Below are 19335 nucleotides of genomic sequence, written 5' to 3'. Positions count from 1 at the left end.
TAAGTCGGGTTGCCCCTGTGTGAGCCGGTACTTAATTCAACAAACTGAAGTTAGAAGCTGATTGGCTACCATGCACAGCTGCACCAGGTTTGCACTCTCCAGATTTCGTAAATCATCCCATGTATCTTTTTACCCACAACATACTTTTAACAAAAAATTTACTTACTTAAGGACCTACTTCTCATAACCATTTTAGTTAAATAAAATTCAATCAAAAAAAGGTTCTGAAAAATATTAATTGTGCTTATCCCTGTGCTTTCAGAGAGCGGATCTTGCGGTGGCCCCGTTGACAATCACTCTGGTCCGAGAAGAAGTTATTGACTTTTCCAAACCTTTTATGAGCTTGGGTATATCCATTATGATTAAGAAGCCTCAGAAGTCAAAACCAGGTGTCTTCTCTTTTTTGGATCCACTGGCCTATGAGATCTGGATGTGCATAGTGTTTGCCTACATTGGAGTTAGTGTGGTCCTCTTTTTAGTCAGTCGGTTTAGTCCATATGAATGGCACAATGAAGAATATGAGGAGGGAAGAGAGCCACCTTCTACAGACCATTCGAATGAATTTGGGATATTTAATAGCCTCTGGTTTTCACTCGGAGCATTTATGCAACAGGGGTGCGATATTTCCCCAAGGTGAGTTGAACCATGCATGTATTTTTTTTAAAAAGTGTTCATTTTTTTTAAGTACATTTTTTAGATTTTTATCTTTGGTTACAATATGACAAATTTGACTTTTAAGTCTGAGCTGCAGACAAATTTAAAAAGCAATGAATGCATTTATGTACAGTATGTATTAAAGCAGTATTAACCCCAAAAGCAAACATTTATTATATTGTAGCATACCAATTCTTATATGGAATGGCTGCATTTGTTTTGTTTTTTTCTATTTTCATCTAGTGATCCAGATTTCCTCTAGATGTATCAGTTTACAGGGATTAGACAAACCATTTAACAATAGAAGGAGTGCTTACACTTATCAGCTTTTATTTATTTATGTATAACCATTACCCCCCCCCCCCCCCCCCAAAAAAAAATGTTTTCTGTAACTGATTAGAAAGTCTGATCTGGAGTTTGTCTTCAATTTGTTACTGTATTTAAATCTGCTTGTACATCTAACACTCTCCTCCATCCCAGAGTGACAGTGCTGCTGTCTGCTGTGCCCCCTGTGTTCCTTCATTGAGAGAGAGGGGGCACTTTAATACAGGATTTAATTACTAGCTTATTAAGCTTTCTGGGTCTCTCACACTTTACTATCAATATGCAACTAAAAGTGCAGGAGGTTTTACGATCAGTGTACAAACAAATGTGCAGAGTGGTTTACTATTAGTATACATCTTTGATTGTGGATAGTTATTATCAGTGTGCATCTATCTAAAAGCAAAGGAAGTTTTACAATACTTGAGCAACTGCATGTCCTGGAGGTTTTATTACAACTGCAAGTGCAGAAGGTTTTACTCAGGGCTTTTTTTTCTCAGAGAATAGGTGCAGGAACTCCCCCCTTCTAACTCCCCCCTTGCCTCTGCCCCTACCCTCCTCTGAGCACCGTCTCTTGGCTCCAACCCTACCCAATAACCCAGTACTGCCCCTCTCAGAGAATACAGAACCAAGTATAATTTTGTGGTGCTAAATAATGTGTATGGAGTTTGTTAATGATAACAAGAAGGCATTCAAATAGATCCCCTGCAGCCAGCAATAATATACTGTATACCCCCCCAGCAACAATAGGTCCCTCACACAACAACAGACTCCCCCAGCACCCATAGGTCCCCCTAGCAAAAATAGTTCCCCCCATACAACAATTGACCCCCTACACAGCATACCACCTCCAGCAACAATAGATCTACCCCAGAAACAGTACCCACCAGCAGCAACAACAGATCTCCCTCAAAACACCCTCCAGTAGCGAGCAACAACAGTCCTCTCCCTTAACAGTAGATCCAAAACAGCAACATAAGACCTAGGGTTGCCACCTGTCCGGGATTCACCCAGACAGTTTGGGTTTGGAATCATGCATCAGGGTTTCAGACTGCCTGAAACCCGGACACATTATTCAGACTGGACTCTGGCTTCCCAGCAGGGTTGCTGGTTGCAGTTGTCTAAACCTAGAGTGTCTGTTAAGCTCTCTTTCACACTGCCCAAATCCAGCACTAACAACCCCCCCCTCCCCCCCCCACACACACACAAACTTAAATCAGAGTCTGCAGAGTCAGGGAACTTGAGTTTAGATGTAAAAGGGGAACTCTGTGGACTCTGATGTAAAGGTGGACTCTTGTGATTAACTTCATATGATTAGAAATTTTATTTCATTGCAAAATATATTTATAGTTTAAACTATAAAAAAAATTGCTGTGTGCCACTAAAGTGTTCGGGTTTGACTTGAAAAAAAGGTGGCAACCACCCAGCAACAAAAGATCCCCCACCAGTAACAACAAACCCTCACAAAAAACGTATCCCCACCAGTGACAAAATATCTTCCAGCATCAATAGACCCTCCAGCACACCCGACACCCCTTGCCATTACATATATTCAGTGCTGGAGGTGTCGGAACTGCGTTCTCCTGTGTTCTCGAGAAAAAAGCCCTAGTTTTACTATTGGTGTGCAACTGTAAGTGCAAGAAGTTTTACTATGCCTGGGGAACTGCAAGTGCAGGAGGTTTTGTCATTCCTGTGCAACTGCAAGTGCAGGAGGTTTTGTCATTCCTGTGCAACTGCAAGTGCAGAAGGTTTTATTATTCATATGTGACTGTTAGTGCAGAAGGTTTTTTATTCATATGTGGCTGCTATTGCAGAAGGTTTTATTATTCATATGTGGCTGCAAGTGCAGAAGGTTTTATTATTCCTGTGCGACTGCAAGTGCAGGAGGTTTTATTATTCATATGTGACTGTTAGTGCAGAAGGTTTTTTTATTCATATGTGGCTGCTAGTGCAGAAGGTTTTATTATTCATATGTGACTGTTAGTGCAGAAGGTTTTTTTATTCATATGTGGCTGCTAGTGCAGAAGGTTTTATTATTCATATGTGGCTGCAAGTGCAGAACGTTTTATTATTCATATGTGACTGCAAGTGCAGGAGGTTTTATTAATACTGTGCAACTACAAGTACAGGAGATTTTTCTATTTCTGTGTAACTGCAAGTGAAGGAGGTTTTATTATGCCTGTGCAACTGCAAGTACATGTGTTGTTATTATGCCTGTGCAACTGTATGAGGTTTTATTACTCCTGTGCAACTCCAATAGCAGGAGGTTTCATTACTCGTGTGTGACTACAAGAGCAGGAGGATTTAGTCCTGTGCAACTGCAAGTGCAGGAGGCTTTTGTATTTTCCTATTAGTTTATTTCTGAAATGTATACTAATTTCAAATTGTTGTCACTTGAGCACAGGGGTTAAAGGGGGTTGTAAAGGTTTATTTAATTTTTTTTAAATAACAAACATACCTCCACTGTGCAGTTTGTTTTGCACAGAGTGGCCCTGATCATCCTCTTCTGGGGTCCCTCGGCGGCTGTCTCGGCTCCTCTCCGCAAGAGCTAACCCCCCTCTGGGAAGCGCTCTCCCAAGGGGGTTAGCTTGCGGGCGCGCTCCTATGTGATACAGTCGGTGGCCATAGCTGCCGGGTGTATGACTTGGCCCCGCCCCCCGGGATGCATTAAGGTGAAAAAACACGAATCTTTACAACCCCCTTAAACTTAAAGTGTTACTAAACACACAACAGTAAAATCAGTCTGTATATGCAGCATAGCATGCTTGTTATACTCAATGTGGAACTTAAGGGGTTAATCCTCTGCATTGTGTAAAAAGGCTGTTTTATCCTGTATGCATAGACCTTCCCCTCCCTGTACTATCTATCTGGGGAAGGCCAGCTAACACAGGTAGAGTAGCCGACCTGCACATGCTCAGTTCTCTTTTATGCTGAGCAGAGCTAGCCAGGTCACATGATATTGGCATTACACATGTGGGCGTGTATACAGGCTGCAGTGGAATCTCCACCTTCCTGAATGCTCAGCACTGGAGAAACTTTGCAGTTTATCATGTAACCGTGGTATACAGATCATTCAAAAAAGTACTGTATATAGTGGCAGTATTTTAATGTAAAAAGAAGATTTATAAGCTGTGGGCACTGTGGGGGGACGCATGCACTATTTTCATATTACTGGGTTTAGTAACCCTAACTTTTGAATTTCAGAATGAGAGACACTGGAGGAGTAAAAAGACATGTGCCACAGTAAATTGTGGGCATGTGGGATTTGGTTAAACAAAACCTTTGCTGGTACCTATAAAATATGCTTTGCATGCTTTGTCTGAGGCTAACGCAAGGAACTTCATTAAAATAGTCAGGGACTGCATAGAAAAGGTATGCACATAATTCAGAATATGGTCAGAGACTGCAGACATGGTACAAGAGATGGTCAGAGACTGCAGACATGATACAAGAGATGGTAGAGACTGCAAACATGCTCCAAGAGACTGTCGGAGACTGCAGACATGATACAAGAGACATGATACAGGAGATGATCATTGACTGCAGACATGCTCCAATAGACTGTCAGAGACTGCAGATATGTTTCAAGGGACTGTCAGATGCTGCAGACATGCTCCAAGAGACTGCAGACATGCTACAAGAGACTGTCAGAGACTGTGGACATGCTCCAAGAGATTGTCAGAGACTGCGGACATGCTCCAAGAGACTTTTAGAGACTATGAATATGTTACAGGGGTTATTGGAGACAACATAGACTGAAGACATTAGTACATGACATGGTCAGAAACTGCAGACATGGTACAAGAGATGGTTAGAGGCTGCAGACATGCTCCAAGAGACTGTCAGAGACCGCGGACATGTTCCAAGAGACTGTAAGAGACTGCAGACTAGGGTGACCACATGTCCCGGATTGCCCGGGACAGTCCCGCATTTTGCAGGTCTGTCCCGGGCACCTTCATTCCAGGACAATACAGTGTCCCGGAATGAAACTGACACAGCCACCCCCCGGGCCAATCTGATGCCCCCAAAAAAGGCCACCACATCACCGCTTTACTCACTGACAGTACTTGTCCTGGCCAGGAATGCCTGGAGGAGCACAATCCTGCCCCCTGCTTGTGATTGGAGAAATCATAAATCCCGCCTCTTGTGTCCAATCACTGTGCTGTGATTCGTTACAGCACAAGCTGATTTTTGAGAAGGGGGGTGTCCCTGAATGGTAGTTTGGAAATGTGGTCACCCTACTGCAGACACGCTCCAAGAGACTGCAGACATGCTCCAAGAGACTTTCAGAGACTGCGGACATGTTCAAAGAGACTGTATGAACATGTTACAGGGGTTGTTGGAGACTGGGGACATGCTTCAGCAGTAAATCATAGACTGGAGACATAGTACATGACATATTGCAGATAAGTGTCTGCAGAGGATCAATGAGCCACACAATGGGCTACATGTGGCCCCAGGCACTGAGCACTTAATTTTATGTTTGGAGGGAAGTGCATGTGCTTTTTCCAAAACCCCAAGAGCTAGCACTCTTCTCCAGCTCTCTGCAGTGCTTGCTATGATAAATAAAATACAATTTATTGCTGGAGATCAGGGACATGCAAGGGTCAGTCTTCGCACAGAAACAATTCTACCATCTGACAAACTTGAAGACTGGTACAACATAACCTGAAACCCCTCAGCTCTCTCCTAAAAAGTAAAAATACATTCAAGTTGAAGTTGAAAATGATCCATGCAGTGATGATGTGCCAGCAGTGCAAGGGTTACCTGCATTTTAACTTTTGTCTTATCTTCTTCTATCCTGAAAGATGATGCCGTTTGGGTAGCGTGGTGTGCCTGATTCCCCCCCCCCCCCCCCCCCCCCGTGCACTGTCTGTGTGTGTCAGAGGTAGAGGGGAGAGATGCGGCTGCCATACAAGTGTAGCTTGTGGCGTGTGGGAACCAAGGCAACCCGCATACGCCACAGACATTGTAGGACTCAGCCCTAATTCTGAGACATTGCACTATAGTATTTATACCGGGGGGCAGAAACACGTTTATTGCAATCTACCAATCTACCCGTAAATAGGTCCTTCCTTGCTGACCCCTGGACAGGAGCAGGGTGGAATTTACTGCAACCAATCCCCTGTATTTACCTCTTGCATCAGCTAAAGCTGCTTTCTCCTCCACTCCCTCTCACCAGCATTCAGCTACTGCAGATTCTGAATGAACACAGTGAGTGATCGGTACAGAATGGTAACCTTGTTTACCATGCTTCAGTTTGTGAATGAACAGAATGAACGGGAAGCTGGTCAGCACAGAGCACTTCCCATTCTTTCCCTGTCCAGTGCAGCTGAGCCTGCAGAGAAAGGGACTGAGGAATCTCTGTCTTCAGTACTTTTCTCTGTTTCAAAATGAGACATCAGGGTTCTGTTCAGACCCCTGATATTTTATCAAAGGCTCCTAGAAATTTTTTAAATAATAAGAATAAGAATATTGTAAAAAAGTATTTAACAAATTTAAATTGTAAAAGATATTTACAAAAACAAAAAAAACTACTAACATCCACTGCCCTACTGACACCAATCTCTGCCCTACTGACATCATCCACACTGACTTACTGACACAAATCTCTGCCCTACTGGCATCATCCACTATTCTACTGACACCAATCTCTGCCCTACTGGCATCATCCACACTGACTTACTGACACAAATCTCTGCCCTACTGGCATCATCCACTATTCTACTGACACCAATCTCTGCCCTACTGACATCGTCCACTACTCTACTAACAAAGTTCACTGTCCTACTGACACCTACATCTACCCTACTGTCAAATGTTCTTCTGACACCATCTACTGCCTTTCTGACAACCTCCATGTTTTAATATATTTTAAGATATTTATTTATAGTGTGTTCAGAGTGTGTGTGTGTGTGTGTGTGTGTGTGTGTGTGTGTGTGTGTGTGTGTGTGTGTACAGATGTGCTCATAAGTTTACATACCCTGGCAGAATTTATTGGCCATTTTCCAGAGACTATGAATGATAACACAAAAACGTTTCTTTCACTCATGGTTAGTGTTTGGCTGAAGCCATTTATTCTCAATCAACTGTGTTTATTTTTTTTAAATCATAATGACAACAGAAACTACCCAAATGACCCTGATCAAAAGTTTACATACCATGGTGGTTTTGGACTGATAACATGCACACAAGTTGACACAAAGGGGTTTGAATGGCTATTAAAGGTAACCATCCTCACCTGTGATCTGTTTGCTTGTATTTAGTGTGTCTATAAAAGGTCAATGAGTTTTTGGACTCCTGACAGACCCTTGCATCTTTCATCCAGTGCTGCACTGACGTTTCTGGATTCTGAGCCATGGGGGAAGCAAAATAATTGTCTAAGGATCTGCGGTAAAAGGTAGTTGCACTGTATACAACAGGAAAGGGATATAAAAAGATCTTCAAGGAGTTGAGAATACCAATCCGCTGTGTTCAAACTCTAATCAAGAAGTGGAAAATGAGGGGTTCTGTTAAAACCAAACCACGGTCAGGTAGACCAACAAAACTTTCCGCCACAACCGCTAGGAAAATTGTTCGGGATGCAAAGAAAACCCCACAAATAACTTCAGGTGAAACACAGGACTCTCTGAAAACATGTGGTGTTTCAAGATGCACATTAAGGGGGGCACTTGAAGAAAGATGGGTTGCATGGTCAAGTCACCAGCAAAAAGCCATTACTACGCAAATGCCACAAAGTATCCCGCTTACAATACGCCAAACAGCACAAAGACGAGACTCAAACCTTCTGGCACAAAGTCATTTGGAATGATGAGACCAAAATGTCGCTTTTTGGCTACAACCATAAATGCTACATTTGGAGAGGAGTCAACAAGGCCTATGATGAAAGGTACACCATTCCTACTGTGAAACATGGAGGTGGATCGCTGATGTTTTGGGGATGTGTGAGCTACAAAGGCACAGGAAATTTGCTAAAAATTGTTGGCAAGATGAATGCAGTATGTTATCAAAAGATACTGGAGGAACATTTGCATTCATCAGCCAGGAAGCTGCGCACGGGACGTACTTGGACATTCGAACATGACAATGATCCAAAACACAAGGCCAAGTCGAAATGTCATTGGCTACAGCAGAATAAAGTGAAGGTTCTGGAGTGGCATTCTCAGTCTCCTGACCTCAATATCATTGAGCCACTCTGGGGAGATCTCAAACGTGCAGTTCATGCAAGACAGCCCAAGAATTTTCAGGAACTGGAGGCTTTTTGCCAAGAGGAATGGGCAGCTTTACCATCTGAGAAGATAAAGAGCCTCATCCACAAATACCACAAAAGACTTCAAGCTGTCATTGATGTTTAAAGGGGGGAATTTTTTCCAGTGTATTTACACAAACTTTATTAGCAGCCTCTGTGGGAGCTCAAGGAGCAGCAGCTATTGCTGCTCAATACTCACACAGTATTAAAAACTGGGGTATGTAAACTTTTGATCAGGGTCATTAGGGTAGTTTTTGTTGTCATTATGATTTAAAAAGAGTAAACACAGTTGACTGATAATAAATTACTTCAGCCAAACACTAACCACGAGTAAAAGAAATATCCATACGCATACACAAGCATGTGTATTTGAGCTTTGGGGTGCACACCCTAATACAATAGGCTGTGCATAGTGCATAGCAGTAATCTAGTGTAAAATTTTGTTTCTGTGCAGAAGCTTCCTGTAATAAAGATCAGTCACTGCCGATCTCTCTCTCCTTGTGCCCCTGTACTGTATCTGCCCCACTGTCATTTTCAGCAGGCAGTCTGTAGTGGGTGGGGTTTGCTGGATTACTACAGCTCTGCTGTCTGCATAGACTGCGTGCAGCACAGTGATGATGTCACTGCTACTTTTTTAAGGTAATAACTAGATTCGCGAAGGCATTTGGTGCACACAAAGTGAGTTTTTCTCCTTCGTGGCTACTGAAGATTAGATTTAAATAAACGTTTTTCTGCCCAGGGTTCATCTTTAGTGGAACATCCAGGGGTGGACTGACAACTTATGGGGCCCCCGGGCAATAGAAGACTATGGGGCCCCCGGGCTTACAGATGGCCACCACGCCAGGAGGCATTGCATAGGCAGGGCAGCTAAAATCTCAGGATTTTCACACCAAAAGCATGTCGGTTTTGGACATATCAGGGACAGATGTAAAAAAAACACAGATTTTTACATACTGTCCCTGGTTTTATTGAGCCTGGCAACCCTGATGGGGCCCCCTAGTGGCATGGGGCCCTCGGGCAGTGCACGAGAGTCCCAATGGTCAGTCCACCCCTGGGAACATCCATGTACTTTACCAGGCTTTTGATACAGTTAATCTAGGTCATCGCACCAAGAACAAAAAAAAGAAGACGGAATTAATATAGTAAGTGGTAATTGCTTTTCATATACTATACCTTGCATGAATTCTTTAGCGGCTTTGCTCTCGTCAGTGCAATATGCTCCTGTATTAACAATGGCTTATAATTCATTTTAATTATTAGGAGAGTGCCAGCAATAGCTGCTGCTCCTTGAGCTCCCACAGAGGCCGCTAATAATGTTTGTGTGAATACACTGGAAAAACGCACACAGTGTCTGCAGACGGCCCGATACTGAATCCATACTCGGCAGGGGATATTGAGTTCTCCTCTCCCTTTCTCTAGATTTGTTTTAAAAGCAATGTACTCCCCCTCCGCGTGCAAATTCACAAAGCTCGACGCAAAGAACGAAGCTGCACAGCGTGGGCAGCCGCGGTGAAAGCCTCTCTCCGCCCACCTGCATGCATAAACATGCATACTAAATCTCATCCCTGTGCCTTACCCCTGCTCCAAGGGGCAAAGTGTTAATTAAATCTCAGCCAGCTGAGTAGTAGACGACTCGGAGACATTGCTGGAGCCGCAGGCCTTCTGGATTTTATGTATTTGCAAAGGTCACCTCCTGATGAGGGATTTTGTGCTGAAAAGTTAGACAACTTAGGAAAAATAAAGACGAAAAGGGGCATACCTTGAAGTAAATGAATATAGGATGAAGTTATACATCATTATTGGCCAGGATGAGACTAAATGGCTCAACTGTGTATTTTAACCACTTAAGACCCGGACCAAAATGCAGTTAAAGGACCTTGCCCCTCTTTGCGATTCGGCACTGCGTCGCTTTAACTGACAATTGCGCGGTCGTGCGATGTGGCTCCCAAACAAAATTGGCGTCCTTTTTTTCCCACAAATAGAGCTTTCTTTTGGTGGTATTTGATCACCTCTGCGGTCTTTATTTTTTGCGCTATAAACAAAAATAGAGTGACAATTTTGAAAAAAATGCTATATTTTTTACTTTTTGCTATAATAAATATCCCCCAAAAATATATATAAAAAAATAAAAAATTCCCACAGTTTAGGCCGATACGTATTCTTCTACCTATTTTTGGTAAAAAAAATCGCAATAAGTGTTTATCGGTTGGTTTGCGCAAAATTTATAGCGTTTACAAAATAGGGGATAGTTTTATTGCATTTTTATTTTATTTTTTTCACAATCCAATGCATTTTTATTAATTTTTTTTTTTTTACTACTAATGGCGGCGATCAGCGATTTTTTCCATGACTGGCGACATTATGGCGGACACTTCAGACAATATTGACACATTTTTGGGACCATTGTCATTGTCACAGCAAAAAATGCATTTAAAATGCATTGTTTACTGTGGAAATGACAGTTGCAGTTTGGGAGTTAACCACAGGGGGCGCTGAAGGAGTTATGTTTCACCTAATGTGTGTTTACAACTGTAGGGGTGACATCATCGATTTTTTCCCCCTATAAAAGGGATGACACGATCGATGCAGCCGCCACAGTGAAGAACGGGGATGCCGTGTTTACACGCGGCTCTCCCCGTTCTTCAGCTCCGGGGACCGATCGCGGGACCCCAGCGGGGATCGGGTCCGCGGGTCCTCCGGTCCCGGAGCTTCGGACCGGGTCGCGGGCGCGTGCCCGCGACCCACGGCTGGGTACATGTACAGGACGTACCTGTACGTACATGTGCCCAGCCGTGCCATTCTGCTGACGTATATGTGCAGGAGGCGGTCCTTAAGTGGTTAAAAACAAAAATATTATCTGGATAAAACAAAAATATCATCTAAGCATATAACAGCACTGTGTAAAGTGATGTGACAATTATATACAGTACTCAAAAAGGAACCAAGTAAAAAAAAACAAAAAAAACAATATAGCATATACAACTGCAACACAATCATATTGTAATTGAATGTTATTAAAAATTACCTTTCCTTTTTCTGTAATTTTCCGTAAAATGCAATATGGCTGCCTGGATTTGTTCTATACACAGAATGTTACAGAACACACCCCAGATATGTCATTTCCTGCTTGTGTGATTGGCTTTCTGATTTCCCCAGAAGTCTGCACTAAGATACAAGTCAGATTTCAGGCATCCCCTGCAACAAAAACATTTTTTTTTGCGATTTGGCACTGCGTCACTTTAACTGACAATGGTCACAGGTGTATTTTTCAGAGTAATATGCACCTCCAGGGTTGTGCGCCGTGGTACCCAAACAAAATTGACTTCCTTTTTTCCACACAAATAGAGCTTTTTTTTCGGTTGTATTTGATCACTGTTTTTTATTTTTTGCACTATTAACAAAAAAAGACTGTAAATTTTGAAACAAAAGCAATATTTTTTACTTTTTGCTATAATAAATATCCGCAAAAAATATATAGTTTAGGCCGATGTGTATTCTTCTACATATTTTTGTTAAACAAAAATCGTAATAAGCGTATATATAGTTAGATAGCCAGATTCACGTACAGTTACGCCAGCGTATCAGTAGATACACCGTCGTAACTCCGAATCTGCGCCGTCGTATATTTAAGTGTATTCTCAAATTGAGACACACTTAAATGTAGCTAAGATACGACCACCGGCACCGTCGTATCTTAGCTGTCTATTTACGCCGGCCGCTAGGAGCGTGTACGCTGATTTACACCTAGAATGTGTAAATCAGCGAGATACGCCTATTCACGAACGTACGCTTGCCCGTCGCAGTAAAGATACGCCATTTACGTAAGGCGTTTTCAGGCGTAAAGATATTCCACCAAAAAGTTGGCGCAGCCAATGTTAAGTATGGATGTCGGACCCGCGTCTAATTTTAAAATTTTTACATCATTTGCGTAAGTCGTCCGTGAATGGGGCTGGGCGTAATTTACGTTCACGTCGAAACCAGTCTTTGCGGCGTAATTTGGAGCATGCGCACTGGGATACGTCCACGGATGGCGCATGCGCCATTCGTTCAAAATGTCAATCACGTCGGGTCACGATTCATTAGCATAAAACACTCCCACCTCTTCACAATTTGAATGAGACGCGCTGACGCCGGCACATTTACGCTACGCCGCCGTAACTTAGGATGCAAGTGCTTTGTGAATACAGCACTTGCCTCTCTAACTTACGGCGGCGTAGCGTATATGAGATACGCTACGCCTGCCTAACGTTAGGCAGGTCTACGTGAATCTGGCTAATAGTGTCTACAAAATAGGGTTTCGTTTTATGGCATTTTTATTATTATTATTTTTTTACTAGTTATGATGGCGATCTGCGATTTTTATCATAACTGCGACATTATGGCGGACACATTGGACAATTTTGATGCTATTTTGGGACCCCTGTCATTTATACAGCGATCAGTGCTACAAAAATGCACCGATTACTGTGTAAATGACACTGGCAGGGAAGGGGTTAACCACTAGGGGGCGAGGAAAGGGGTTAAGAGTGTCCTAGGGAGTGATTTTAACTGTGTGGGGGCTGGGCTACCTGTGACATGACATTGATTACTACTCCCGATGACAGGGAGCAGTAGATCAGTCTCCTGTCACAAGGCAGAACAGGGAAATGCCTTGTTTTCATCCCCCTGTTCTGCAGCTCTGTGACACGATCGCGGGACACTGGCGGACATCAAGTCACAGAGCTCGCAGCAGGGGCGCCCGCACGGTGCAACATTCAAAGCGACGTACAGGTACATTGCTTTGCGCAGCCGTGTCATTCTGCCGACGTATATGTACAGGCGGTGGTCGGCAAGCGGTTAAGGTAAACTAAAGCCCCACTCACACCATTGCATTAAGAACATTGGGTCTGTAACACTAATGGTGATTTTGATACAGCAGAAAGGAGGGGAAAGAGATACAGTATAAGGTTTTCTTAAAAGTGTAGTAATGTAAATCCTCCACACGCCTCACACCGAATCCCCCCTCTTTGGATTTTTTTTTCTTTTAACCCTATGTATACCCCTTTTCTTGAAGTCTTATAGCTGGTCTAGTGACATCACAAGAGGTTCCTCCTTTTCCTCTTCTGGTCTTTTTGGTTGGGTGGATGGGCTTTCTTCCAGGATTGAGTGGCAGACTGAATACAGCCTGTGGCTAAAGGGCACATCAAATGACAAGCTGGGGTCATGCAACGGACAGAATGACAGAACATCACTTTATCTTAAAGAGGCTGGCACTAGACCAAGGAGGGAGTTTAGAAAAGTGCCAGAATATGGAGAGGGTAAATGAAGATTGGCAATATATTTCTTTATACAGATGAGGGGATCTTAAAACGTTTTTTTTTTTTTTTTTTTTAATTGTAGCATTCTAACTTCAGCTAAAAGAGTTTTTCCTTTTTTTGAAAAGAATGGAGAATGGTTTGTAACCTTCTTCAGGATTTTACTGTTATCTGTGTGCCCACTGGGGAATCTAACAATACAGTATGTCCTGGGAACTATTACCATCTGGGAAAAAATTAGCAGTTATCCAGAGTTTCAGGTCGTCCCAGAAACGGGAGTGGAAGTGAAAGTTTTCAATGGGGATAACTGTCAGATGTGGAATTTCCCCTTATTCTGGAGAGCTTTACATGTATTTACACATCTCCCCAATGGATATAAAGGCACCAATACAAACCTCTCAGGTTATAACGCTTTTAAATTTGAAAGTTACACTTTAGGGTTGTAAAGGTTTGTTTTTTATTTTCTAAATAGGTTCCTTTAAGCTAGTGCATTGTTGGTTCACTTACCTTTTCCTTCGATTTCCCTTCTAAATGTTTTTTTACTTTTTCTTTGTCTGAATTTCTCACTTCCTGTTCCTCCTCAGTAAGCTGTTCTGGCTGACTAACCCCTCATGGATGATGGGGGCAAGCTTACTGAGGAGAAACAGGAAGTGAGAAATTCAGACAAAGAAAAAAAACATTTAGAAGGGAAATTGAAGGAAAAGGTAAGTGGACCAACAATGCACTAGCTTAAAGGAACCTATTTAGAAAAAAAATGAACCTTTACAACCCCTTTAACAACACTGTATTGCAGGGTAATGCTTACTTTTCAACTGCTGTGGAAGATTTTATCCCATTAGAGTTAACTGTATTGGTCTCTTAAATAAAAGGCTTTGTAAATAGTATTCATTACCTGTCCTGAATGTTTATGTTTTAAATCCTGCCGTTGCAGTATCCATTTCTGGTTGTTGCCATGGAGAGTTGTGGACACAATGGGATCGCATGCGAACAATCAACAGAAAATTGCAGACAATTGTAGATAGGGTCAGAAAGACCTTTCTGGAATAAAGCAGATTATAAGTGGATAATACTTTACTTTGAAAAAAAAAAAGTAAAAAAAAAGTTAGGAATTATACCATTTTGCCTTACAGCATCAAATGTAAAGGAGAAGTAGAAGTAGGTTTTACTTGATTCCCATTTGTTCAGGGGCTTATGTATTTGCTTATGAACTGTTTTTATTTCTTGTAGAAGTCAATGTAAATACAAAAACAACTTAGCAGAAGCTACTCAGTAGTAGCTTAAAGCAGGCCCGGACTGGCCATAGGGCACATTGAGCACTTGCCCGGTGGGCCAGCTGTGCTGCTTCTTGAGTCTGCGCTGCTTATCCAGTCTCTCCATGGCCAGTGCTCTCCAGCCTCCCCAGTGCTCTCCACCGAATATTGCTCTCCAGCCCTCTTGTGCTCTCCACCCCTCCAGTGCTGTCTGCCCCCCATGCTCTCAAGCTCCCCCCAGTGCTCTCCAGCCCCCCCAGTGCTCCCAGTCCACCCTATGCTTGCCACCCCCAATGCTCTCTGGCCACCCAGTGCTCTCTCTGCCCTCCCTAGTGCTCTTCACCCCCCAGTGCTCCCTGGCCCCCCCTGTGCTCTTCGCCTCTCCTATGTTCTCTGCCCCCCATGCTCCCCGGCCCCTCCCCATGTACTCTTTGTCCCCCCATGCTCTTTTCTGGCCCCCCTTGCCTCCGTCAGGATGGAGGGTGGGGAAGGGACCAGTAAATGTCATGGGCTGCTCAATCTATTTTTTGGGCCTGGCTTAAAGCATACTGTATTTGAGTCGATCCTAAGTCTCATGCCCATGTACATGTGCTAAAAAGATTTTTTGAACTGGAGATTGATACATTTGGAAAGAATCAAAAATCCTTATCCGAAAGCAGTTGAGCACTAGACAGTGAGACCACATGCTCTCAGTAATTAGCACTCAAAACAGAACTGGCCTGGCACACTTTGGGTGGCCATACATTATACAATTCTCTTTTAAAATGTTATTTTAGATTTACCAAAACCATATATAATGAGGTCAAACCTAAACACTTTTCATTTGTATGCAATCAAGCGGGCTTGAACTACATAGTTGAAAGTAAATCTAAGTCTATATTAGGACATTTAGGAAGAGGGGTGTGGCTGTTACTCAACTCTGCAATGACAGGGCACTGCAGGAGAAGAGTAGAAAAAAGCATTATTACTGAGAGAAAAAAAAAGAATTTTATGGAGTTTCCAAACAAAATCAGATACAAATTATAACTGGAGTACAAGACTATAAAGAAATCGAATGGTACAGGATTGAAGCTGGGCTTTACAGTTGTTTGTAAGGTTCACACTCCCGCGGCACGACTTCGGGGGCGACTCTGCAAAACAACTTCTGTATAGAAGTCAATGTAGGTCGCCCCGAGCCGCCCCTGAAGTCGTGCAAGAACCTTTTTCTAAGTCGGAGTGACTTGCGTCGCTCCTATTAGAACGGTTCAATTGAATTGAATGGGACGCAACTCGTCAGGCGGCTGACGAGTCGCCCCAGTGTGAACCGGCTCTAATAAAATGTAATGTTGTTTCCCTGTTGCTGAATATAAACAAGTCAGTGTGTCCTTTATAACATCCTAACATGAAGCACAATTGAAGAGGGAAGGTTTCTATATGTCACATAACTCTCACTGATGTGATATCAACTAACCAGACATTACATCTGCCAACTATAATAGTTTCATGTCAGTGTAATTCATGTGGTTTCTATACTTCAATGTCATTTCACATTTATAAATACTGCATTCTTCACTAGCATTACCTATAGAGGGCTGTCTCTGCAGGACCAATGCTCATAGGCAGGAATGAGCATAGTGATTTCAGCTAAATTAATTTAGTTGTGAAATTACTGCTTTCGTCATTGAGGACATTTCACTCAATCCTGCTTACTGAACTTCTTAGTTATTATTTTTTTTTCATTATTATTTGGAGAGTGGGCTTTTTTAGGTGAATTTAGGGTGGTTTTGTCTAGTGTTTCTTTGATTGTCATTGTGTGATGTTATTTCAATTCTTTACATTCCTTTTTTCCACTAATTGTTTCCCTTTTCTGAAAAAATATAAAAGAATGAGGAACTGTGTTATGGCAGAACAGGTCCAAGATAGTTATTTCACCTTCCCTATTGACTCCAATACATTTCATCAAAATTTCAGGGCCAAATTTTATTGAAATATCCCAATTTTAGTTATTAACATTTTCACGTTCAGTTACGGTACTTTCTCTCACATATTTATTGAAGTAAATATGCAAGTTAAAGGGTTAGTAAAGGAAAAAATGGTTTTCCTTTCAAATAACAAACATGTTATACTTACCTCCACTGTGTAGTTCGTTTTGCACAGAGTGGCCCCGATCCACGTCTTCTGGGGTCCCTCGGCGGCTGTCTCTGGTCCTTCCCGCAAGTACTGACCACAGTCATGCGAGAGAGCTTGCATGGTGGTGAGTAATTACGGGCGTGCTCCCGTGATACAGCGAGTGGCCATAGCCGCTCACTGTATCATTCGGCCCCCGCCCCTCGGCGCGCCCATTTACTGGATGTGATTGACAGCAGCGCCAGCCAATGGCTGCGCTGCTCTCAATCCATCCGCTCTAGCCAATCAGCGGCCAGGCTGAGCGGCGAAGAGGATCTCGGGACCGCGTGCAGGACTTTCGAGGGGTCAGGTAAGTATAACAGGGGCTCGGGGGGGGGGGCGGCAGCATCAGATGTTTTTTCACCTTAATGCATAGATTGTATTAAGGTGAATTTTTTTTTTTTACTTTACAACTCCTTTAAATGTTTATTAGATATAATATTGTTTTATTGGTTAGTTATGCTTTAATCCTTATGCAACAATGCTCCCAACTTGATTTATATTTTGAGCTAGAATGCTATGACATTTATACAGTATATAATCAATGTTAGACATTAATATTATTATACAGGGTTTATGTATATAGCACCAACAATTTCCGCAACACTGTACATTACAAAGGAAGACCAGTTACAATATTCAACCAAACAATAAAAAAGTGCACTATCCTTGTACTAGGTATAAATTAATAAATTACATAAAAAACACAATAAAGGTGCATTGAACATATGATAAACTATATATGTGTATATACTGTGTGTATATATATATATATATATATATATATATATATATATATATATATATACTGTATTTATTGGCGTATAACACTCACTTTTTTACCCTAAAAATAGAGGGTAAACTGTGCCTGCAAGTTATACGCAGGGGGCTGTGGAACGTTTTTTTCCTGAAACTTCCCTCTTGAAGTTAGGGTGCGTGTTATACGCCTGTGCGTGTTATACGCCGATAAATACGGTATATATATATATATATATATATATATATATATATATATACATATATATAGTGCAAAGAGGTGCTCAGGCATTCTAAACTTCAATAGTCCCTCTTTCTTTGCTGTGAAGAAATGTTGATAAGGTGCACCACCGAAGAAAGAATTCTCCAAAAAGGAATCACCACAAGCGATTAAATGAGCTCCTTACCAGCTGCTCTGATCCCACAAGGAGACAATCTAATAGGGAGGGGTACAACATGTAATAACTCTGAGGGATGGGCTGATTGGAGAAATAAAAGATTCAGTTCTTAGCTGAAGGCAGGATAGGCTTCCAGGGGCACCTAAAAGTGGAAAGAGTACAAGATAGCCAGACAGATTGGGGTAGACATTTCCAGAGGATGAGAGCGTCTTGGAAGGAGCAGAGAGGACAGTTTGGGTCATATATTAGGACAAGATTGGTGATGTAGCTTGGGGTAAAGTTGTACATGGCTTTGTATGGTGTTGTTAGTATTTTGAATTTTATTTGTTGGGGGAACAAGTGAAGGGAGTGGCTGAGAGGAGTAGCAGACACTGAGAGGTTAGTAAAGTGAATGAGTCAGGTCACTGATGTGGAGACAGCTTGCATAGAAATAGGCCTATAAGGAGGGAGTTGCAATAGTCAAAGCGAGAGATAACAAGGGAGTGAGTGAGTTTTTGGGGGTTTCAGTGGTTAAAAAGGGGAGTATTTTGGAGATGTTACATGTGAAGTTTACAAGATTTCAACGGTGATTGGATGTGGGGCTGAAAGGCCAGGTCAGAGTCCTGATTTAAACCTAGCACCCTGGCAAGAGGGAAGGAACTGATTATTGTATTATTGATCTTGAAGAAGAAGTCAGGAAAGTTGTTATGGGTGGGGTATTATGGGCTCAGTTTTAGAAAGATTGAGTTTGAGAAAGTAGTGTGATACATTTTTAATACACTAGGAGTCTGAAGGGGGAAATGGGGAGTAGGGAAGTAGATTTGTGTGTCATATAGGTATCGAGATGGTATTGGAAGCCGTGAGAGTTTATCAGGTGGCCAAGGGAGGAGGTGTAGATAAGAATAGAAGGGGTTCAAGGACAGAACCTTCGGGGGACCCCAGCAGAAAGAGGAAATGGAGAGGAGCAGCCAAAGTTGTAGGCAACATTGAAGGAATGCTGTGATAGATAGGTGGAGAACCAGGAAAGATCAGAGTCTTGGAGGTCAAGGGTTGTGGGGTTTTATTTTTGAGGAGGAGCAGGTGGCCAACAGTATCAAAGGCAGCAGAAAAGTCTAGTAGTATGAACATGTAGTAGTGGCTTTGGTTTTACCAGAAAGTAAATGGTTAGTGAGTTGTAATAGGGCCGTTTCTCTGGAGTGATGTAAGTGGTTGTTATCAGTGGGGTAGGAGCTCAGAGGGTTACAGATTAATCATTCTACTAGATTAGAGGTAAATGGGAGCAAGGAGAT

The 19335-nt window shown here is 42.4% G+C and overlaps 1 protein-coding gene across 4 annotated transcripts in view; it reads left to right on the top strand.

Moving 5' to 3' along the window:
- The window catches only part of GRIA1 (glutamate ionotropic receptor AMPA type subunit 1), a 445232-nt gene that overhangs the window by 355302 nt on the left and 70595 nt on the right, over positions 1-19335 (top strand). For all 4 annotated transcript variants that reach the window (XM_040345114.1, XM_040345115.1, XM_040345112.1 and 1 more), the window contains exon 11: positions 263-633. In XM_040345114.1, coding sequence (XP_040201048.1) covers positions 263-633 — 371 coding nt within the window. The remainder of the gene's footprint in view (positions 1-262; positions 634-19335) is intronic.

This window comes from Rana temporaria, chromosome 3 (assembly GCF_905171775.1).
Source record: "Rana temporaria chromosome 3, aRanTem1.1, whole genome shotgun sequence".
In the NCBI taxonomy this organism is placed as follows: Eukaryota; Metazoa; Chordata; class Amphibia; order Anura; family Ranidae; genus Rana; species Rana temporaria.
Note: the sequence above shows the minus strand (reverse complement) of the source record. Positions and strands in the feature narration are given on the sequence as shown.